This window comes from Pelodiscus sinensis, chromosome 3 (assembly GCF_049634645.1).
Source record: "Pelodiscus sinensis isolate JC-2024 chromosome 3, ASM4963464v1, whole genome shotgun sequence".
Classification (NCBI taxonomy): Eukaryota; Metazoa; Chordata; order Testudines; family Trionychidae; genus Pelodiscus; species Pelodiscus sinensis.
In genome coordinates, this window is record NC_134713.1 from 90,568,013 (window position 1) to 90,592,206 (window position 24,194).

General features: G+C 42.3%; 2 protein-coding genes across 10 annotated transcripts in view; one reads left to right on the forward strand and one right to left on the reverse strand.

The window, feature by feature from the left end:
- Positions 1-253: 253 nt before the first annotated feature.
- LOC112544098 (E3 ubiquitin-protein ligase RNF146-B) lies at positions 254-13,000 on the forward strand. 6 transcript variants are annotated; one of them, XM_075924121.1, is made up of 4 exons: positions 467-706; positions 5,439-5,772; positions 7,792-7,941; positions 11,263-13,000. In XM_075924121.1, coding segments are annotated over exons 3-4 (1,062 nt in total). In that variant the 5' UTR covers positions 467-706; positions 5,439-5,772; positions 7,792-7,939; the 3' UTR covers positions 12,323-13,000. The 6 variants fall into 6 exon arrangements, with proteins under 6 accessions (XP_075780235.1, XP_075780236.1, XP_075780234.1 ...); XM_075924122.1 differs by lacking the exon at positions 467-706 and adding an exon at positions 1,072-1,313; XM_075924120.1 differs by lacking the exons at positions 467-706; positions 5,439-5,772 and adding an exon at positions 254-410.
- A 1,823-nt stretch (positions 13,001-14,823) lies between these two features.
- Positions 14,824-24,194, reverse strand: part of ECHDC1 (ethylmalonyl-CoA decarboxylase 1) — a 56,837-nt gene continuing 47,466 nt past the window's right edge. For all 4 annotated transcript variants that reach the window (XM_075924125.1, XM_075924128.1, XM_075924126.1 and 1 more), the window contains one exon: positions 14,824-15,756. In XM_075924125.1, coding sequence (XP_075780240.1) covers positions 15,351-15,756 — 406 coding nt within the window. In that variant the 3' untranslated portion in view covers positions 14,824-15,350. The remainder of the gene's footprint in view (positions 15,757-24,194) is intronic.

The following is a 24,194-nucleotide window of genomic DNA, read 5'->3' on the forward strand; positions in this document are numbered from 1 at the left end:
TTTCACAGGGCGGGTGGGGGGCGAGTCACCACTGACGGGAGGTAGGTGCAGCGGCGTCTCCGCCTCGTGCTGCTCAGCGGGAAGATTTGCTTTCGCCAAACGCGGGCGCTGGCTGCAGGGCTGAGGTCGCCGCCCGCGAGGCCCAGCCTGAGCCCCCCCGCTTGACGGCTGGAGAAAGCGAGGGGGGGGGGTGTCGAGTTACCGCCGCTGCAAACCACGCGGGGGCGCTGGGTTTCCGCGGCGCAGGAGCAGCCGGGTCTAGGCTGCGGGGGCGGCCGCTAACGCACGTAACGGCCGCCCCGCAGCAGCCCCCCCCCCAAGCCCTGTGGGCGTTCAGCGGCCGCACAACAGCCGCGGGTGCCTAAGCAACAAGGAGCGCGCGAGTGAACACGCGCCGCAGGAAGGCGGCTGTGAGTATTATGGGCTGGAGAGGAGGTCTCCGCAGACAGGCACCGCGGAAGGAGGGAGGAGCTATTTGGGCGCGCGCCAGTAGCGTCTCGGTATCGACACCCCCTCTCGGGCTTCCCCCGTGGGAGAGTGTCTGACCGCTCCGTTTTGCCCCTCCCTCCACTCTCGTTCCCCCGCCCCTCTGCGCCCTGACGTCGTCGCGTCTCGCTCTCGCGACAGCAGGTGACGGCGGCTGGGGCGGCGGTTCGCTCGCTAGCCCAGCGGCGAAGACACGGAGCAGCGCGAGCCGGGCCCGCGGGTGAGTCCGTGACGCCGCCGCGTTCTAGAGCTCGCCGCTGGGAAGCCAGGGGCTTACGCGCGCGGGGAGGTTCCGCTCATTCTCCCCGCGGCTCCCGCTGGGGCCTGCCCGCCTCGGGGCTGGAGCGGAGGCCGGACTCGCTGTGCGAGGCTCCGGACAAAAGGCCACAGCGCCCCCCCCCCCCCCCCCCCCCCCGGGGCGGTAGCTGCCTGTGGAGTCCCGCCCATCGGGCCAGGGCCCGGAGCCCCCGGCGGAGTGGGGCTGTGTTGTGTGGCAGCTGCGTAACCCCCGGTTACATGACATCGGCTGCCCCTCCCCCCCCCCCCCCCCCCCCCGGCTGGGACTGTGCTTATTTATTCCTTCCCCCGAGCTCAGCCCGCGATAGGGACCAGCCTGACCCGCTGGGGAGGGGCAGCGCCTCGGATCGGGGAAACTTGGCCCGGCTCAACATTTTTGTTTTCTTAAAAATAAACCGGCAAACTTAGCAGATTTGTAACTCATCCAAAGGGTTGGATCGCGCTCGGGGGTGTCCCTTGGGAGGTCGGCAGCCCAAAGTGGGCTGTGATGAAAATAGGCTTCGTAGCGTTTTTGTATGGTTTGCCCAGAGGTCTGTTGCTATGCATATTTTTTATTGACTTAAATGTTCACGGTTGTGGGAAATAATTGATTGTTTGGCCACCTCTTATTGACAGTGGATGTTGTGATTCAAGAAGGTGAAACACAAATTGTCAGCATCACATATCAAAACATACAAACTACCTGTCTTCCAGTCAAGCTTTAATAAGCAGTATTTTTCTTCTGTCTTCATGTAAATTTTCATTTTCATTGATGGACATATTTTTTCTTGGGTTTAGGTGTAAATGAAATTGATGTTTACCAACATTTACTAATATACATATTATATTTCTAAGCTTAAGTATAAGTAATATCAAATATTTGACATTTTATATGAAGTCTTACATTCAAATTTCTTTTAATACCTTCACACATGGTTGTTTTGTTTGACTATTTTGTTCGACATATTTGTAGTGTTTTCCACAGTTTCTTCTGTTGTTGGATATTTTGAAGAGTTATTGGAGATATATTTGCATGTCAATTCTTAGTTAAGGATGTAACAGTATAACTGTTTATTAACTGATAAATATGAGCTTATTGTTACCGTAACAGTTACATGCCAGCTCCCAGCCCCGCTGCCACCGTGTGTTGCTCGTTCAGAGCCTGCAGCGCAGGGTGGCAGCTGGCTTCCTGGGAGTGGGGCCGGGATGTGCTCAGGAGCCACTGTGCTCGGGAACCGCCTTTTAAGAGCACACTGGGAGCCAGCAGTGCATGGTGACAGCCAGCTCCACAGGAGCTGGCATGTAACTGTTACAGTAACAATAAGCTCATGCTTATCAAATACCTGTTTAAACAATTATATTGCACATCCCTAATTTTAATGTTTTAAATGTACAGTATTTTGTATACCCTGTTATCAAATGGTAAATTACATCAGAAATGTTTAAGGTACTTGAGGTCTAAAAAAGTGCTCACACTTTTAGTGATTTTTTTTGGGGGGGAAGGGGAGAGAGGAGGTGGAGGTAACTGACAGTTGGGCCCTTGGATTTCCTTGCAACACTTTGTGGCTACGTCTACACTGGCCACAATTTCCGGAAAAGCCACGCAAATCAGGTAAGTCAGGATAGGGAAATCCGCAGGGGATTTAAATAAACATGTCCGCTGCTTTTTTTCCGGCTTGGGGAAAAGCCGGAAAAAAAGCGTCTAGACTGGCGCGATCCTCCGGAATAAAGCCCTTTTCCGGTGGATCTCTTATTCCTACTTCGAAGTAGGAATAAGAGATCCACCGGAAAAGGGCTTTATTCCGGAGGATCGCGCCAGTCTAGATGCTTTTTTTCCGGCTTTTCCCCAAGCCGGAAAAAAAGCGGCGGACATGTTTATTTAAATCCGCGGGGGATATTTAAATCCCCCGCGGATTTCCCTATCCTGACTTACCTGATTTGCGTGGCTTTTCCGGAAATTGTGGCCAGTGTAGACGTAGCCTGTGTGTTTAAATGGAAGGTGAAGATAGACCAGTGGCCCAGTTTTCTGGTACAATGAATAGATAAATAGCCTTTCCACTGAAATTAATAGACTACTAGGGCTATCGGGTAAATATAATTTTAATCTTAAAAGCAACCTATATTTGTATGATCCAAGAAATTGAAAGCCTGTAGCTCACAATAAAGAGAATTAAATGTGTTAACTCTTTTACTGAATTGTATGATAATTGTCTTATCCTGTAGACTGTAAATTGTAGTTTATTTTATTTACTTGTCTGGTAGAGTACATTCCAGAATATGTAGTAATTGTTAGAAGGAATAAGATACAGAACTTATTTTTGTGCTTCTCAAATTTGATATCTTAAAGGAAATACTGTAGTTTGAAAATGCACACTGAGGCAGCAGTAAAGTGTTGATAGTTGACTGTTTAAAACTAGTCTTTGGAACTACTCTTTAAAATGGATTATTGAGATGGAGCATTTGTCAGATAGTATTGAATTAACAGTGAAACCTGAATATTCATTTAGTCAAAATGATAGTAAATCTGACTTTATGTACAACTTTTGGAGCAATTTAACCTACAGTTTGTTGGACAGAACTAAACTGCTAACAATCAGAGTAGTTGTAAGAAATAAAAAATGCTACTTTGACTCAGTTGATATGGTGCAGAATCTGTGCTGAGTAAAGGAAACTGCTTTTTTTACTTAATGTGTCAATTGATGAAATATGGTTTAACTTGCATCTTCAAATTATGCAGCATCAATTTAGCTGTAATTGAAATGTCAGTTGCCAAGATGGAACTGCAGAATTTTCAAAGCATACAGAAACAATTGACTTCTAGAATTGGAGGTAGAGTAGGATTCAGTTAAGCTGGCTTTCTTTCTCTGCTATGCATTTTAGTCAGTGGTATTGCTGTATCTAGCACCTGTCTCTACACAGTAATAGGGTAATTTGGAACCCAAACGTGCTTCCACAGACATCAATGGTAAAATACCCATTGGAACTAATGAATATTATGCTGGTTTGGTTATGAGTGGTGAACCAATGACTAAATATTTTACAAATAAGTCATAATAGGACTATAAAATTTGGCATTTGTTTATTCTTTGTTGGAAATAATCTTCAACTATGTTTAGGGCTGTTCTAAAGAGGGCTGTGATCATTTGTTCTCCATGTTCCAAAGAAGTAGTGGACTTTATCTGCAAAAAAGCAGTTAGATTAGATATTTAGAAAAAAAATTCTACTTTTAAGGCAGTTAAGTTTGGGAATAGGGAAATTCCAAGGAAAATTCTATTAGATGTTTTTATGAACAGGTTGAACAAACTGTCAGGGGCTACGTCTACACTGGCCCCTTTTCCGGAAGGGGCATGTTAATTTCAGAGATCGCAATAGGGAAATGCTTCAAAGTAGGAATAAGATCCTCCAGAAAAGGGCGCTTTTTCTGGAGGATCGGGGCCAGTGTAGACGCTCTTTTCCGGCTTTTCTAAAAGCCGGAAAAAAGCGGCGGACATTTTTATTTAAATGCCGCGGGGGATATTTAAATCCCCTGCGCATTTCCCTATTACGATTTCAAAAATTACCATGCCCCTTCCGGAAGAGGGGCCAATGTAGATGAGCCCCATGTGTTTCTAGGCTTGGTTTGGTCCTGCCTGATTACAGGGGTCTAGACCTGATGACTTCTTGAGGACCTTTCCAGGTCTACATACTTAATGATCCTGTGAAATTAGAAATCCTGTTACATAGGAGTCCTAACTAGAGTTTCGAATTAAGGTTCTTGTTGTAGCAGAGTAAGTATTTAAATGAAGATGGACATTTTTATTTTGAATAGGTCTTCAGTTTTGAATTTTTTAAAAGTGAGTATTTTATACTGTTTTCTCCCTTGTGATACAATAGTGAATGTATATATCTGTTAACTAAACATCAGCCCATTTTATTAATTGATCATGGAAGGTATAAAAGGACTTTTACTGAAATCTAATATCATAACTTCTAAAAAAAATTACCTTTTGTTTTTTGAAAGAGTTCATGCTGGAATGGGAAAGTGACTGATTTATATGTGGGGAAACAGTGAAACTGTCAGAATGTGCTGTCAAATGCACAAAAAAGACAAAGTGAAAAGTTTTGCTTCTAATTTTAGCTATAGTAGTAATATCTGGTAATTCTAACGAAATTCCCATCTGAAAATTTGTTACCTAGCATTAATTTTCATTTTTATAAATGCTTCCTGAGTTTTAATCATTGGTGCTATTCCAGCAGGATATTGTTTGACTTTTTTTTTTATTGACAAGTTACTGAATGTGGATTTTATATCCTATTTACTCATTATGTCTTGATTTTTCAACAAAACAGTGCCTGATCAGATCTTATCTTCCTTATGGCTGGTATAACGGAGCAAACATTTTGAGGTTTAAAGCATATGAGAAAAATCTTAATTTAATGAATTAATGTCTTAATTGCATGAATTATTTCAGAGTATTCTGTGTAGTGGTATAGTACTTGCAAGATTGGCAGTACTATTCTAACATAGGGCTTTAAAAATCCACTAGCCTTTGTTATGCGGGAAGCTTTCCTGCTTCTGCTTTTGCAGAATCTAAGCTTCTGTCTGGAAATAAATTTCTTATCCTTATGACCATGAACATCACCTTTCAAATATAAACAAAATATAAATGGAAAGCACTGTCTTTCAAAATCTGCAGGTTTAGTTCCTCTGTTGCTGTTCAGATCTCCAAAGCATCATCCAAGCAAAAACTGACCAGAGACTTCCCAGTCTTCACTGCTGATATAGAGAATTTTGTGGATAGCAATTCAGCTGACAAGGACAGTCAATTTCCTTCTGTTTCAATTTGGGAAAAGCTCTGAGCAGTAGAGGAAGGTGCAAAAAAATCAGATTCAGAAGTATAGTGGGTTTGTTGGGAAAACACCACTATCATTCTTGCAACAGCCAGAGGGTCTTTGAAGGGTGCAGGAGACACCTACTAGCAAGACACTTCAAAAGATGGAACCCCAGACGAGTGCATGGACATCACCTTGGTAGGAATCCTAGCATCTTTCCCTTTAATAGCAGCAGGTGTGGGATGCAAGTCACCTGAATAGAAGTCTTTTACTGCAGAGCCTGCAGCACAGCCAGCTCCTCAGAAGCAGAGCTGGCTGGTCCCACTCCCGAGGAGCTGGCTGCACTGCAGGCTCTGCAGTATAAGCTTTATACTACAGAGTCCACAGTACAGGGCGGTAGCTAGCTCCCTGGAAACTGGGGTACGCTGGAAGATGGCTTTTAAGACTGATTCATCTTAAAGGTATACAGCAGTTAAAAGCAGCATTATCTTAACCTTATAATTATCCTCACTAGATTATTTTTAGGCATAATTACACATCATAGCCCATATTCATAGTTAAGTGAGGAAAAGGAAAATAAGTCAGGTCTTTCAATTCTGAATGCATCCTTTTAAAAAGAGTATGCCCTGGGACTCTGGAATCCACTGTCAGAAAGGAATCTTGTCCACTTAGACAAGAAGCTTCTTTAAATGAGATGCAGCAGTAGTACAGTGCCAGCTTCTGAAAAGTGGTGGATCAAACACCACACCCTTTGGTCACAGTAAGCTCTACATCTTGTCTGTTGAGTTGCTTAAGGAGGAGCTAGAATTTTAAAACTATTACAGCTCTTCTTTTTTGGAAGCTAATGAGCGGAGGAGATGGGGGATGGCCAAAGAGACTCTGAAAAAAGCCTTTACTTTTGAAAGTATGTGAGGACTAATGTTGAGGCCTGTTGATCTTGGCAATATGTCTAAATTTCTAAAAAGTCCCATAAGAACAATTTCTAAAGTCCCATACTCAGCTGTAGCTAGAAAATAATTTTAGTATGGTGATTTTATTACTCAAGCATGTTAACTGGAAAGCCATCTAAACTTTTACAATCTGCTGTTATCAATGATATATGTTCTACGATTATGCTAAATATTCAGCTCTCTCTCAGAGACTTATCACTTCTTAACTTTACTGTGCTGCACACTTATGAGTCTGGTCTGTGCAATAACATTTCACTGAAATAGTTCTTTTTTTGAGCGAATGGAAACATTGCATATCATGTTTCGTTAGGTTCAGTTTACAGTAGGTGTGAACAGGTTACTGGTTATCTGGTAAGCATCACCCTTACTGAGAGATGCTTACCAGATGACGGTTCACCATTACCTGGAAGCCTGCAGGCTCTCAGCCTGCACTGGGAGTCTGCAGCCTCATGTGGAGCTGGGGGAAAGCGCTGCCTCCTCCCAGCCTGTGCTAGGAGCCTACAGCCTTGCATCGCAGGGAGGGAAGGGGGGCCAGAAGCAACTAATTAAATGGGATTTGACATCCACACTTTACTGTAAACCTCAAATATAACATGTTGCAACAATTGAAAGGTGTAGTGCAAATTGGTTAAGTAAATGTGATTTAATAATGCTTTAAGAGCTGCATCAGAGGAGAAATGTATAGCTTTATAGGGCTGGTAATGCTTCAGTGTAGGAATTATCAATCATTTCAGTATTTCATCTCCATCTTCTGTAGTAGGACCTTGCTTGATTCTGATTACAGTATGGAGGCAGTGTAGTCTTGGTAGAACTATGACAGCTTCCTAGAATTATGCAGTGTGTGGAAAATTTTGGGAAGTAGAGAAAGAAATATTGGTCATGAACATAGCTTCTTTTGTTTCTCCACTGCTTGCCAGTACTATTAAGCAATAGTATTGAGCGTGACTGTTCACCCACACTTACCTCGATCTTAGATACCCATGTGACTGCCTTTATAAATATCTTAAAAAGCGAAGTAGATTTGTTGAAGTTTGATATTACAACAGTGGATGACAAAATGCAGGTAGAAATTGAGAATTTTAAAACCAGACGGCTACCTGTTTACAAACTATATTTCTAGATGTTGAAAATTGGTAAAAGAGGGCGTTATTTTTCTGTTGCTATAAAAAGAACATAACACTGTATTTTGTTTGCTGTTAGACTGCTAAATGAAAGGGAACTTTGTTCAGTGTTCCTCTAATCATGTTTTCTTTTCCTCATCTTGCAGAGAAGTTGAAAAACTAGCAGTGTTCCCTTGTGCAGCACAGAAGAATGAGCCATCAGTGGGAAAGAGAACATTATATCTTGATTGGATATATTTGAAGAGGACATTTTAGTTTTGTGGCATGCTTCAGCAGGAACCATACTAAAAAAAAATGTAAGCTCAATGTTATTTTTATTTGGCTAATTAACTAGCATTCTAAATTCTGACTAAGTTGTGCAGCTGCCTATTAAGCTCTATGGAGGGAAGAGATGCCTTTCCCCAAGCCCCGGACCTGCCACAGCCAGGAGAGGGTACTGGTACCCCAGCCTAGTTGGATTTGCAGCTGCTTAGAGCAGGCTGGGTGCTGAGCCCTAGCCCGGACCTGCAGTGGCCGTGGGACAGGTGCCTCTCTCCTGGCCCTAACCCAGTGCCAGACAGACCTGCTAGGGCAGAGATGGGGAATAGGGATATTAAAATTAATCAACTAATTGAATAGTTGATGGAATTTCCATCGATGATTCAATTAGTCAATAAAGGCGCTTCCACTTTGAAATGTAGCAAGAGCCCTTCCAGCAGGTTGAAACATGGAGCCCGGGGCCACCGAAGGATTCCTAGTCCCCCGGCTCCATGTGGTGCTTCTCCTTTGAAATGTCCAGGAGCCCCAGCGGGGACTCTTGTATGTTTCAAGGTGTAACACTGCTGCTGTGCCCCTGCCTCCTCCCACAGAACTGGAGAACACCGCTCTTCTCCTCCCTCCTGTTTGCTGCCCCTTTTTGATAGATGCAGTAAGGTTGGTCGGAAGGGACTAGTTGACTACTCAGTAAGCTTTTTGCTTATCGAATAGTCAATTAGTCACTTACATCTTTACTTTACTTTAATAAACTGTCAGGCAGAAACACTAATTTTAATCTAAAGAAATTCTATTCCAAAAAGTCTGAGGAAACTATGAAGCAAGTTAAGGGGAGGAAAATCTGCAACATAATTGGTACAATATCTTCTCAGACCCTTTTTAGGGTGAATCACTCAATTTGGCATATATTACTGTGAAGAAAGACAATTGCTAGGTGGTAATTCTATTTGAGTTCTGGCATGTCAATTCAGACACTATGACAAAGATTCCATTAATCATTCCTTTTAAGTTATTGATCTTGCCTTTTGGAGGGAGGAATTCTCAGATAAGAGACTGAAATGTAGGTGGGCACAGTTATCCACATGATCTCTTAAGTATTCAATTTATAGTGCTTTCAGCAATCATAAATTAACATTCAAAAGTAGTTCGAAGAGATTGGTCATTCATAAAAAAATGATGTTAATCCCAAATATGTTACCTAGCAGAAAAAGAATGTGTTAAAGTAAAAGTCCTGAGATGCTATTACATACCTAATCCTTTTTAAAATCAGTCTGTATTTGAGTTCTATAGGGGGGTGAATCATCTTCAGAGAAGAAAAGAGTTTCTTGGTTCCTGACAGAGCACAGTCAAATGAACAGGAAAGATCCCTTTCTTAGTGTCCTTACCAATATTATTTTAATTCTTCAGGTAGCTCTTTTGGAGTCATTGGAGCCATATTAAGGACCCTATCTAAATCTAGAGAAGGTCATACATGCTTTGTGCCTTGAGAGTTCCCCTTTTACTTTTAAGTCTGTAGGGGATAAATAATGCCTAACAATTCCTTCCTCTTCTAACCTCACACATCTCTTAAACTGGGTTCCCCAGTGAAAATTCCTTAACATTAACTTTCTTAATTTTTTATACCTTTGGGGCATTTGGTACTGAAAAGATACATTGCTCCAAGAGAGAGAGGATCTGGTAGACATCATGATGTGTAAGGTAAAGAGAACTAGTATCAACCTGAGGCAGGTAATACCATGTTTGGAGGAAAGATGTTTCAAAGGACAGTTTTATTTTAGGAACACCTACCAAAGATGGTAAGCTGGAGAGGCAAAGTAGAATCTGAAACCCACTTAGGAAGTGAAAGTAGTACATCAGGCAAGAAGTAGCTGGAATGGTATCTGTTGCCAAGCCTAAATGTAGAATAAATATGGCTGCCAATACGTGTGACTGCTAGTAACAGCCATGTCTTGTAGGAGTGATTATGCAGGTTCTCTGAGCACGCTACAACACTGGTTCTTAGCTAGAGGTATGTGTACCCATGGTGCTACACAGGGGTCTTTCAGGGAGTACATAAAGTTATCTAGATATATGCCTAGTTTTACATTAGGCTACATAAAGAGCTAGGGAAGTAAGTAAAAACTAAAATCATAGGGTTGGAAGAGACCTCGGGAGGTCATCAAGTCTAATTCCCTTCAAAAAGCAAGACCAATCCCAAATCATCCCAGACAGGGTTTTGTCAAGCTGGGACTTAAAAACCTCTAGGGATGGAAATTCCATCACCTCCCTAAGTAAGCCATGCCAGTGCTTCACTACCATCCTTATTAAATAGTTTTTCCTAATATCCAACCTAGACATTCCCCACTGCAACTTGAGATGGTTGGTCCTGATTCTGTCACCACTGAGACATACAATGACTTGTTTATATTGCTGTTTGTACTATACATTGAAATTTAAGTATAGCATTTATTTTCCAATTGATTTATTTTATAATTACATGATTAAAATGAGAAAGTAAGCAATTTTTCAGTAATAGTGTATTGTGAAACCATTGTATTCTTTGTCTGATTTTGTAAGCAAGTACTTTTTAATTGGGGGGTATGTAAGACAAAAGAGACTCCTGAAACAGGTGCAGCTGTCTGAAAAGGTTGAGAGTCGCTGCCTTGCAATATCATTAATCACAAAGTAATGTCTTTTCTCTGGGTATCAGCTGACTCTTGAACAAGAGGAAGGAAAATTCCTCGAGAGTATCCCAGAAAGTGCTGTGGGAGAAGGGAGCTGAGTAGGCATTTCCATTTTCTAGACTCCAGAGTTGATGCTCATAAGCATTATTAAGACAAACACTAAAAGTTGCTTCGTATAGGTGCCAACAGGCAGAATATTTTTTGTGGATTTTGTCATGAAAGTAAGATTTACAAATTCATAGTTGCTGTTCATTTCTTGAGATGATGTATGAACAGCTGACTGACTGCATACTTTCAAACAGCTATTCCACCAGAGGATGCATGAAAGAAAATCCCTTATTGATTAGTTAACATTCCTGCCTGAGAGCACAGAAAGAACTGAAAACCCATTAGTCTGAATTGGCATACCAGAGAGTTAAAACTGAAATGGACAACAGAGGTTGTGATGCTCAAAATTTGGAAGTCATTGTTTGTTAATGTCACTGAACTAGAGAACGGAATGCTGTAATCTTTCCTGAAGTTATGCATCAATAAAACCTAAATATTTTAAAGTGTTCAGTTTGGACAATCAGATATGAAACAAATATTTGACTTCATGGAAAGCCTTTTATTTATTCTGTGATTGGTGTAGTCTTAGGTGAGTTAAGGTGCTGATTTGGCATAATACTTATAACTCACTAATATATTTTGGTTTCTCTGTAGGATGGCTGGCTGTGGTGAAATTGATCACACAATCAACATGCTTCCCACTAATAGGAAGACGAATGAGTCCTGTTCCAATGCAACACCTTCCCTGACAGTCCCTGAATGTGCTATCTGTCTGCAAACGTGTGTCCACCCAGTGAGTCTGCCTTGTAAACATGTTTTCTGCTATCTGTGTGTCAAAGGAGCTTCCTGGCTCGGAAAACGATGTGCACTGTGCCGGCAGGAGATTCCTGAGGACTTTCTTGACAAGCCAACCTTACTATCTCCAGAGGAACTAAAAGTGGCAAGCAGAGGCAATGGGGAATATGCTTGGTACTATGAAGGTAGAAATGGTTGGTGGCAATATGATGAACGTACCAGTAGGGAGCTGGAAGATGCCTTTTCCAAAGGTAAAAAGAGCACTGAAATGTTAATTGCTGGGTTTTTGTATGTAGCAGACCTCGAAAACATGGTTCAGTATAGGAGAAATGAGCATGGACGTCGCAGAAAAATAAAACGGGACATAATAGATATACCAAAGAAGGGAGTGGCTGGGCTTAGGTTGGACTGTGACTCTAACACTGTCAATCTAGGAAGAGAGAGCTCTGCTGATGGCGCAGACAGTACATCGGCTCTGGGGGCTGCAGTTGTGCAGCCTCTAGCATCCGTTTCTACTAGACCCCTAACTTCACTAGATGGTCAGCTGACGAGTCCTGCAACACCATCACCTGATGCAAGCACTTCTTTAGAGAACTCTTTTGCCCACTTGCAGATAAATGGAGACAGCATGGCTGAAAGAAGTCATGGGGGAGAGGGAGAGGAAGACCATGAGTCGTCATCATCTGGTAGGGTGCCAGCCCCTGATATCTCCGTTGAGGAAACCGAATCGGATGATAGCAGCGATAGTGAGGATGTGTATGCTCAACTTCAGCAACACATGGCCTCTGCCCAGCAAAGACACTTGAATGTGAATGCAAGCCAATCAGTAATAGAGAGAACAGTGGCAGGGGGAGGGGCAGTAAGCACCAGCGTAAGATCTAGAAGGCCTGACGGACAGTGTACAGTAACTGAAGTTTAGAGCCATGTGTTTTTAAAAACTGAGTCCAGTACCTGTACATTTTCTGTTGATGCTGGCCTTGCACTCAAAACTAGCTTTTGAAGTGGGGTGGGGGGGGGGGGGGGAATGAAGGAGAAAAACAAACTTGGCCTGTTAACTTAAAGTCTCAACATGTCTCAGCTGGAAGACTCTTTAAATGTAAGAAACTGGGGTGTCTTGTTAATGGTTTAAAAGCTACTTAGCAATACCCAGTTTTCTTGAAAATGTCCTTTGTGTTTATTTTGTAGCATTTTACCCTGTGGAGATACTCAGTCCCTTTTTGGCCAATGTATATCCACTGTACAACTCAGAGTGTCTTCATTATCTGACTGTTGCATTAATTGTCTTACTATTTTCTGCATGGATTGATTATGAAAAGAACACTAACAGGATGTTGGGTATGAGCAGGATGCTTAATTTAATGTGAGAAAATGTGAGTTTGAAGTTAAGATGTGTTTTAGTAGACAAAGCAATCATTTTATCTTCCTACAATGGAAATGTAAAAATGCTATTAACTTTTGTTGAGAATTCTTATCTGTACACACACACTACATGCCATTTTCATTGGCTTTGCTGTCTAGTCCTTGTAGTTTGTTTTTGAGGTCTGTCTTGTTTTTGTTACAAAATTTATAATTTAATAAAAACTACACTTTAACAATCTAGGTATCTGCTCAGCTTACTGGCCTCTCTGAGGCTGTTACATGTCTCCTAGTATAGTGCCTGAGCAATCTGCTACCTAAATTCCTCTGCAGATTCAGCTCTTTGGGGCTGCAAGGCTAATGGGAGCAAAAAAACCCTCCCTCAAACAGGCTGATATTCTGACATAGGAAAGCAGATCTGCTGTGTGAGATAATGGCTTTTTGAAACAGCTACTTTTCTACCCATTACTGCAAACACTTAGCCAAGGGAGAAAGATTAACCAACTGAAGCAGTTGTCAAGCTGTGCTGCTGAACGCAAGTTGCTAATTTTTCCTGTGTTTGTTTTCAAAATTACTATGTACAGCTATGAAAAGTGAGCTATCCTAGCCAAGAGGTACCAATTTCATCTTCCTCATCCCCAAATAGTATTTTTGCATAACTCCAACTATATCAGGAGTAAGATATAATGTGGAAGAATTAACTGTATGGAGCAAGTGCATAATTTCCCATTTTGTCAGGAAGAAGGGCTTTGCTTTAGTGTTACAAAAGAGGCAATGCTATGGACAGCCCCAGTGAAGTGGCAGTACTTGCAACAAAAACTCTTGCCTCATTATCAGATTGGCCCAGAGGCCCCACAGCTATTGGGGAATCTTGGAAATGTGTCAAACTCACCACATGCACTTTACTAGTGACAAGGAAATTAAGTGGTCTACGGTTATTTGTGAAGAATAAGACAGGGTAACACAAACTTGAAAATGATCCCAGTGGCAAAGCATGCTATAGATAGATATTTTAAACAATGTGACCATCTGATGCAGTAAAAGATTCTATTCAATGTGTACTGGATGCCACAAGTTTGCAAGACATGGGCCTCATCCCCTGCTGTTGATGGTGCAGCTCTGGAAAACAGGTGACCACACGAGTGAAAACAATGGTTGGCTTGAGCAACCAAACATCAGCTAAAAACAATATCCTAAGATATTCAGTTGGTCAGTTACAACAAATAATGGCCCGGTAGCACTTTAACAAAACATGTAGATAGTATCATGAGCTTCTGTGGGCACAGCCCACTTCTTCAGATGACCAGAGTTACAAGTTTAGGATGTGCACACCCAAATAGGAGAGAGGAAGAGGAGGGAATCAGTAAGTATCTGAAGACTGCTACTGAAGATGTGAACAGCTCTTTATGTAGACTCATATGTTAGGAAGGATACGATCTATTGACTTTGTCTTATCTGCTTCATTTTAACTACTCAATCTTCAGACTCATTTAGATAAAGAATATTGAGAATTCAATGCCACCACTGTTTTCTTCCTCCATTTATGTACATCTTAATAATTAATTTGTATATTGATTGAGTTATGCTTTTTTTTTAAAAAAAAAAGACCTGGCTTCATCTGAAGACAGCAAAGTTTCCTCACCTTCACACCACTCTAATTTTGTATTGTCTGGTCTTGCAGCTTTGACCAGTTGCAAAGTTGTGTAACTGCATAATTCTATTAGCAATCCTGGGAAATGTGCAGTATTTAGTAATATAAACAAGCTGTAAGTAGCTTAATTTTACAGATTTTCAAAAATAAAAATTGTAATCAAAGTTAAGTTGTTACTTCTAAGCAAGCCAAAAAGCAAAAAGGTAGAATGCCAATAAGAAACACCACTTCCTGTCTTATTTGAAGTGATTTCTGCTAATATTCTTCACTGATAGCCTCACTGATAAAAATCATCACAATTAACATCCTTGTTTGCATTTTTAGCACAGATTGAAGTTATACAATAAATTACTTTGGTGGTGGTCCCAACAAAACTAATTTGAGGTACACTGGCAGCACAAGTGGTAGAGAAGTGCAGTTTGAATAGGCTTTATTTATAGTACAGTCAACCTAGCCCCTTCAAGTAAACAATTCAAAACAAGAATAGTGTCTTCAACCTCCTTCTGAGAGGGTAACAGTTCAGTTTCCAGCAAAGTATTTACCTTTAATTTCACTGATCTCCATTCTACCTGTGATTAGAACAGCAAAGGACCCACGGGGATTTCTCCATCATGGCACACCAACTATAGTTCTATGATATGCAAGCTGGAAATACAGCCGGTCCCCGAGTTATGAGTCTTACAGACCAAACGCTTGGCTGTAACTCAGAAGCCGCTGAGTTACATTGCAACCGTGCTGTTTGTAAGTGCCGGTCGCATTCATAACTCGGAGCCTGCATTTACGACCACTTTGGTCATAAGTAGAGGTGGCCATAAGTTAGGGACCAGCTGTATTAGCACCCAGTTAAATGAACAAATTCTTAAATAGTTCAAATTAACATCTGCTTTAGCAACAGTTTTGTTTGCAAAAGATCAAAACTTTTTTGTGAATTGACAATTAATCATTTGTGTTTTGTGCTTTGAGCCAAGGCCTGCAAATTGGCAGGCGCACCCCAGAGTGTTCCAAAAATGTCCTTCTCTGCTGGTAAGGCAGCTTCAAATTGTAGTTCTCTGCCAGCTGCAATCACCTTTTTCACAGCATGAATCACTTCAGCTGGACCCTTTGTATACTGATTTAGCCACACTTGGGCTTCTTCTAAAGATCTGGTTTCTTCTGAAGACAGCAAAGTTTCCTCAGCCAGTCCAAGCTGTACTGCTCTCTCAGGATCTACTTTAAGAGCACCACTTAGCAGCTTCAGGGCAGGTCCACTGCCAACGATTTGTACGAGCCTGGCAGCTCCACCCCAGCCTGGTACTAAACCCATTTGCTTGTGGACAAACCTAATCTCACTTCCTGGAGTCATTAACCTGTCAGTGGGGGGAAAAAAAGTCAGTGTTAATCTCTATATGCAATTTATATGAACCATATTAGAGTTGACAAACATTTGTAGTTTTTTATCCCAAAAGCAAAGTACAACAGATTAGTGTGCTATTACATACATTGTACAGCCACTTAAGCATCTTGTAGTAGGGATGTAATGGACTAGTTGCTTCCCTCCTCCCACCCCTTTCTGGTGGGGGCAGGGAAGCCAGCTTAAAAGCCAGTTCTCAGCTCCAGCTCTGTGGGAGGGGGCAGAGGTGCAACAGCAGCATTCCACCTTAGAAATGTACAAGAGTACCCTTATCATTCTTCAGGCTCCTCTAACAAGCAGGATCCCCCACTCCTGCACATAGATGCTAACAAAGAAGCAGCTTTCTCCAGTTGTGGCATGTTTACACTAGGAAGTTTTCATGACAAAAATACTGTTGACACACAGTTGCCGAAAAGAAAGCTGCCAAATCATGTATACAGTGCCACCCTCTGTCGACATATTATGGCCACATTATTAGTTCCCTCCTTGACAGAAAGAGCAAAGCACTGCGGGTATGCATGCCACAATGCTTGGCATCACCTTTGATCACTAAGCACCATGGGAATGCTCAACATAATGCATGATATTTTGGGAACGTGAAAAACATCCCGTTGCTGCCTTTTTGCTTTACAGCCTTCCCAGGGATTCACACCATTTCCAAGTGACAGTCCTTGCTTGCTGCACACTCCAGCATCTGCTGTGAGAAATCCTGGAACCCAGACTTTGCTCCTATGCTATATTCTGGGGGTGCTCCGAGGAGGACAGCAGCTTGAGTCATAGCTCCTCCTGACTCCCTGAGAAGACACCATAAGGAACACTCCACAATGAGCGAGCCAGCCAGCAGGAAATGGAGTTTAAAGTTCCTGGGGCATGCAGAGGGGAGGGGCACATTTCAGTTTATCCGGCAAGGATGCAGCCTGCTGTTCAATAAACTTAAAAAAGCCTACTGTAGTACACACACTGCATGATTGTCAACAGTAAGCACAGGGGGAGGTTTATCACTGAAACGGATCATTTTTTGTGATTTTTGTTGTTGCAATATGAATTGTGTCACAAAAAGGAAGGGGGTGGTAGCAATAAAACTTGCTCGTGGAGACTAGTCCTTGCTTTGCACCTATGCTATATAGGTCCTTGACCCCAGAATATAGCATAAGTTAGTTTCCTTCCTCCTCTGTCAGTCAGCCCCACTACTAAAAAGTATGTCCCTCTCTGTTCCGTTCAAGCTGCCCCTGTGTCAATGAGACGCACACTACAAATTTACATCCATGCAGATGTACTGGTCCAGCTGTGCTGCTGAAGCCCGTCAGGTGAACATGCTCTAAGCCAGTGGTCCTAAACGCAAAAATTGATCTCATGCCTAAAAATGTTGCAGTGCAATCAAAGATCTACCTGACACCCAAATACCCTGCCTCCTTTGAGTCCCTTCCCTGAAGCCATGGCCCCTGCTCTCTCCATCCTCCCTCATTTTCATCAGGCTGGGGCAGAGGGTTGAGGTGCAGGCTCTGGTCTTGGATTAAGGAATCTGGAATGTGAGAGGGGCGGTGAGCTTGGGGCAGGCAGTGGGGATGCCAGAGGGGGTTCCAGGTGCAGGCTCTGGCAGGCTGTTTGAGACTAGGACAGGGCTTAGGGTGTAAAAGGGGGGAGTCATGACTGGGTGCTCCAGCTGGGCCCTGCTGACCTCAGGTGGCTCTTGGGTGGTGGTGTAATGGGGCTAAGGCAGGCTCACCCCTTCCCTAGCCCTGCACAGCTCCCAAAAGCAGCCAGCAAACTCCATTCCAAGTCCTGTTGCGCTCCCTCTCTGGAGATAGGATACAGTGTGGAAGAGGGGACACCTTGACATCAGTGCCCTTCCTCCGCCCTGCACAGCCAACAGGAGGCTCCTTAGGGGATAGCTCCAAGGCAAAGGGCAGGAGCTGAGCAGCAGTGTGAGGAGGAGCAGCTAAAGTGCTGTCACTTGATGGCCTCTTGGCCAAACCAGTCAGGAACACCTGTCAGAGGCTCCAAGACCTACCAGAAGATTCCGATCTACCGGTTGGTGACCACTGCTCTAAGCTGAGGAGAGAGAGCTCTGCAGTTTGCTTAGTAGCTCCACGGCTGAGACAGGCAGTGGCTATGTCCATGTGAGAAGCTTGGGGAATACAATTGGCATTAAGGATGTTAAGTAGTGTGTAATTCACTAATCAAATAGTCAATGCATTGACCACTTCATTCGTCAATAGGGCAGTGTTGCCCCTTTGCTGCTTTGCAGTTCCACCATGGCATTTTAGTGTTGCGCAGAGTCCAGGATCAGCTGTGCAGTGCTACCGCTTTGAAACTGATAGATGCAGCAAGGGGGGAGGAGGGAGGGGAAGGAGTGACTAGTCCTTAACATCCCTATTTGGCATTATGATGTTGCAGAGGAGTGTGGATTTTTCGTTTTCCCAAACAACATTTATGCCAAAGTAAGCATGGAGAGGTCCACACTTTTATTTAAGACTATCTAACTTACATTGCTCAGGGAGTGTGAAAAAACCTGTCCGATCCCCCTACACGATGCAAGTTTCATTCTGTCCACACTAGTGCTGTTGGCAGAAGATGCACTCCCGCCAACACAGCTTCTACTTCTCACAGAGGCAGAATAATTATACTGATGGGCAAGCACACTCCCATTAGGATAGTGCATCTTTACCAGGTACACCACAGCACCGCAGCTGACCCAGTGTACATGTGCCAATGTGCTGTAGTGTACACTTGCCCTACGTGGTAAAGGCCAAACCTCCATTTCTGTGGCTTAAGAACTAGTTTTAATACCTGAATCCTTTGTTCTCTTGTCTGGGAATTTTCCCCTTTCCAAATTTCTGTTCTGTGGAGAAACTGGATTGGCTCTATGCTTCAAGTCATCCCATTTTCCTAACATGCTTTCACTTGAATTGGAGTCATCAAGACTTAAGGACACTCAATTTTTCCTCATCTGGGAAACAGCTCATGTAACCTAGCAGCAGGTGATAACCACTAAGGTTAATTCATTTTGAAGTGGATTAAGCTAAAGCAAAAAGATGCCGAATGAAGAGGCATAAGAATGGCCACATGAAAAATTAGTGTGGAATAGCTATTCTACAACAGCATCCCTGTGAGGACATGCCCTTATTGGATTTAACTTCTTTCTTGCTGCAAGGCCACATGTCATATGTACATGAGTGAAGAGGGCTAACACTGAAAACATTCATACAAAATTTGTCCTTGCCTCTACAGCTATGACATTCCTCTTGCTGAGAAGTTCTGTTATCTATTATGGCCCAGTGGGTTGGGATTATTCAAACGCTGTGTGAGGTGTTTCTTTTGCCATAGGTGGAGTATTTTTGTGGACCACTCCCAACCCCTGCCAATCCAAAACAGGAGCAGTCTAGCTAAGGACTAAATCTGATTCCCCTGCATCACAGCAAGATACTCTGCTATTAGAATGCCAGTCTGGCTAGTTAAGCACCCCTTTTCACACAGCAGGCCCAGGGAGTATGTTCAGATTCCTGGGGCTATTTACTTACAAAAACAGTTAAAAAACCCCTCTCTCATAACATTACCTACTGCCATGTTCTGAAGCAGTAGCCAATATAGTAGCTACTGCTATAGCAAACTAGCCACATTACTCTGAAAATATCACATGGCTAGTATATTGGTTGCCATGAACCTAGAATGTTTTATATGAGATTTCACCTCAGGACAATAAATGAATAATCCACTGATTTTTTTGGAGTCTTTGATAAATTTTGAAGCAGCAGTGTGCAGCAGGAAGCTTGTTCTACAGTAGAAGTATGAAGTACTACAGTAAAATAACTTATCTACTCAGCAAAGCATTTGATCAGCAGTTTGCAGACTTCACCTTGATTTTAATGACAGGTTGAGATGCAGTTAGAATTCAACCTTCTAGGATAAGAGTGTCTCCTTTAAACAGCAAATTGGGATTATTTATTTCTTCTACACCTGCATGATGTAGTGTTCCTTCGGTCTCTGTCTCCTACCTACACTATCAATTTATTTTCCTAGTATTCTGTAAAGAGATTATCTAAACACCCACAAATTTTGCTGAAATTTGACCATATAACCCCACACTATTAATCAAGATTGACCCTGCTTCCCACAACTGCCAACTGCATAAGATTCAGCCTAAAGGAAGTGAGTCACAATTTCACCCACTTTCCAGTTTTAATTGAATAATTAGATAGGTTCCTAAAAGAATACAAGCAGCCCTCATTATACATTCAAATTATGAGCCAATCAACAGCTCCCAGTTAACAACATGTAGCAGGTTTCCAAACTATAACACCGCTATGGATATCTGACAGCCATGACTTCCCTGCTCTTTCCCACAAATGCTCAACTAGATGAATAAACCTCCTACCTCTTCTGTAGTTTGTGTTTTCTGAATAGTGCAGAGAAGAAATAAGAAATCATGCATCACAACAATTGCTGCTTCGCCACAAGGGATGACAGGCAACAAAAAAAGGTCTATTGCAACAAAGTGAGAAATTCTACTGTGAAAATACTGTACTGCTGATACACAAAAGTTTTCTGCTACAGGATTTTGCTGATTATTCAAGAAGGCTGGTATTATTAAACAAACCTACCCTTTATTTTTCTTGAAAATCTTCTGGTTACAAATATTCATTTGGCAGAAAACCACAATGGTAACCACTCAAAGTCAATTATGCCAAAAGCTTAATTTACAAAGATATGTATTTTTAAAAGCCTTCACGGAATTTACCTCCCACAAGGATTTTAGCTGCAAGCAGTTCTACAATCCCGAACGTTGGGTCAACGAACAGAAGATTCTACAAAGTCAGGTTCTCTCCTGCTTGCAATATACAACTCAAAGGTGAGAGCACCTGAAATCTAGAATCTCTACTTCAGAGTCTTGAAAGAAAGGGATGTGTCTCAGCTACTTATTTTAATAAAACAAAATGACAGTGCTGTCTTCCTAAATCCTTTTTAGTGATTAAAATAATAGCATCTATTATCAAGAGTTGAAGGAATTAAAATGATATCCAAAACCAAAAAAAGTTCCACCTGACAGTCCCAAGCACAGAATATTTTGGGCACTTTTAAACATATAGGTCAAAGTGCTAGGCTAAAGGCCAACATGAGAAATCATATTATTGATTCACATTAAATCAATCACATAAACTGTTTTTACAATCCCTTCTCCAGTGGCCCTACAAATTATGTGGAACGTTTCCAGTTATTACTTTAATCTACAACACTTTTTGTATGAAGTCTCTTAACATTTCAAATTTAAACTTGTCTGGAGAGTTGGGGTTTGTGGGACCACAGAGAAGGGAATTGTACTACAGGTTGAACATCTCTAATCTGGCACACTCTGGTCCAGCAACATTCAGGGTCTGGTATGATTTTAGTCAGTCACACGCATGATAAGTGGATATCTAGCTAAGTTTCCCGCAGTACCGTAACATTTGTTTAGAGTCACCGGTCCTGGCTCTCAATGTTCTGTGCTGTTATTTAGCTCTAAATTAGCCATAAAAGTCTTCTACGACCCCAGTAAGCAGAAGAAGTGCTGGCAATGCTGCTAGACAATATTAATCTCCTGTGGTTCTGCACCGGTTAGGTCCAGAGGGTGCTGGACTAGAGAGGTTCAACCTGTCGTTGAAGAAAGAAGAGCTGAAGGCACAGATGGAAATTTCAGCAAAACTGGAACTGAGGCAATGGTGTACAACCAACATGGCAAAAGCACTCAGGCAGATTTTCAGACAAAGAAGATTATAGGATGAGTTGGAGTCATGATTTAATGCTAATTACAGTTGATTCACACTGGCAAGGGGCTCTCATTAACTCCATGACTTACTTTCGGAGGGCAAAAGGAACTTGTAATAAGGTAAAGCCCTGGGAACAACCAAGCTTGGAAAGAAAATTTAGAATGAAGTTTGTGTTTTGCTTTTATTTAAGTTTTGATTAAAATCAAATTCTGAGAATGGAATACATTTAACACTAGACAATGTGTGTATAAACTGTTCCAAACAAAATGAGCATTTAATCTGCTTACAACAAAACTAAATGAATATGGGTTACTCAGGAAAAAAGATACCATTCTCAATTCTTCTGTGATTATTTAAAACAGCAGTCAATGTACCAAACCAAGGAAAAGAACAGCATATTGAGGGAAATGCTTCCTTGAACTCTGCAGAATCTGAAGCTTCTAAAGAGATAAACTGGCTCTTAGTTCAATTTTCTGATGCATGGGTGTTCAGTGAAGTTTTAAAATTGTGCATTGACATTTTAGGAATATGTACATGGTTAAAAAAAAAAAGTCAGCTGACTTATATTAAACAAATACCTAAAGTTACCAGAGACCTGCCAAGATTTAACCAACCTTCCTTGTCTTGAGAATATCCACTGACTTTCTGGATATTTTTGGCCCCCAGCCCTCCTCTAAGAAGCTTACTGCATCTAGCTAAAAGTATTTTGTCAGCTTGGACTTCCCAAGAAGAGCTCATAAATATGCAAATGCACTTTGTTAAATTCATGCCATGTTTTGCCTTGTGAAAAGAGCTACTGTGCACTAAGGTAATTCTATTTCAAATAAAAAACATCTTGTTTATCTAAACACTGATACTTAAACACTGATTCTGATAGGATTACAAGCTGAAATCCTTTCACAAGGCAAAAAGTTTCCAAAGAAGCTAATTTAGCTTCTAATAATTCTAATATGTACCAACTCTTGGAAAAGCTTGCTTTAGAATACAGGCAGTCCCCAGGTTACATGGATCCCACTTACATCGGATCCCTACTTACAAACGGGGTGAGGCAACCCCGCACTAGCTGCTTCCCCCCAGCAGACCAGGGAGACGCGAAGCAAGCGCCCCTCCCCCAGCAGACAGGGAGACACGGAGCGGCTTTTCTCAGCAGACACCTCAGCTTGAGAATAAAGGACTGAGGGAAGTGAGGTGTGGGAGAATAAAACTGAGCTCTGGAGAAATGTTTGGCTAGAGTTTCCCTTACAATATGTACTGGTTCCGACTTACATACAAATTCAACTTAAGAACAAACCTACAGTCCCTATCTTGTACGTAACCCGGGGACTGCCTGTACTAATGTCTTTATAGCTTTCTTATGAGCAAACAATTATGTTTTAATGGTGCACATTTTATACCATAAACAACAGTACATTAAGCTACATATTCCACAAGAAGGGGGAAAACAAAAAACAAAAGACAAACCAGGATATGTATGCAGCTTGGCTGATTTAACATTGTAATGGGCCAGATTCTGCTACTATCCCTTGCACTGAAAAGAAGATCACTTAGCCAGTAAGTCCTTCTTTAAATCAGTGGTATCATTTATGAGGTAAGGTACTGCTCACCTTGGCTATGTCTACACTGGCATGATTTTGCGCAAATACTTTTAACGCAAGAGTTTTTGCGTTAAAAGTATTTGGGCAAGAGCGTCTACACTGGCATGTGCCTTTGCGCAAGAGATGTGCTTTTGCACAAAAGCATCCGTGCCAGTGTAGACGCTCTCTTGCGCAAGAAAGCGTCGATGGCCATTTTAGCCATCGGGCTTTCTTGCGCAAGAAATTAATGTTGCCTGTCTACACGGGCCACTTGCGCAGGAAGAATTTTTCCTGAGTGGGAGCATCATAGTTCTTGCGCAAGAAGCACTGATTTCATACATTAGAACATCAGTGTTCTTGCGTAAGAACTCCCCGCCAGTGTAGACAGGTGGCAAGTTTTTGCTTTTGCGCAAAATCTTGACAATGTAAACACAGCCCTTAAGTAAAGGTATTACAGCTGGACACCTTGCAAATGAAACTGTGCAATATGAATCTCACATTGATTAAACTATTGTGTTAATTATTTAATTTCCTATTTTTTTTAACAAAGTGACAAAAAGGGTGATTCCTAGTAATGTTTGCATTTAGACAATCCCAGTTAGACTTTTACACCAAATTTTGGTCAGTGCTATGACTTTGTTGTTCCTATCACCTGACTAACGGCAGTTTCTGAAGGCTCTTAGGTTGGATTAACAGGACATTGGCAAATCTATCCACACTAGCCAATTAGCCCGTCATAAGACGGGATTTTCAGGTCTTCTCTCCTGAGCTCTCACTCTGTCTCTCTCCCCTCCTACTGCCTCCCCCCACCTCAGCTCTCCTCCGCCTCCTGCCTCTCACTCTCCCTTTCTCTTCTCCTCCTGCCTCTCTCTTCCCTCTGTCTCTCCCCACCCCCCTTACTCTTCCCCTTCTCTCTCGCCATAGCGCCTGGCTGAGTACACAAGGACTCTGGCTGCAGCCAGTGGCTGCACCCCCTCCCCAGGTGTGCTTCCCGCCGCCCCCCGATTTCCCCCCCAGCTCTGCTTCCCACCCTCTCTTCCTGCTGGCCAGCCCCACAGACACCCCCCGCCCCCACC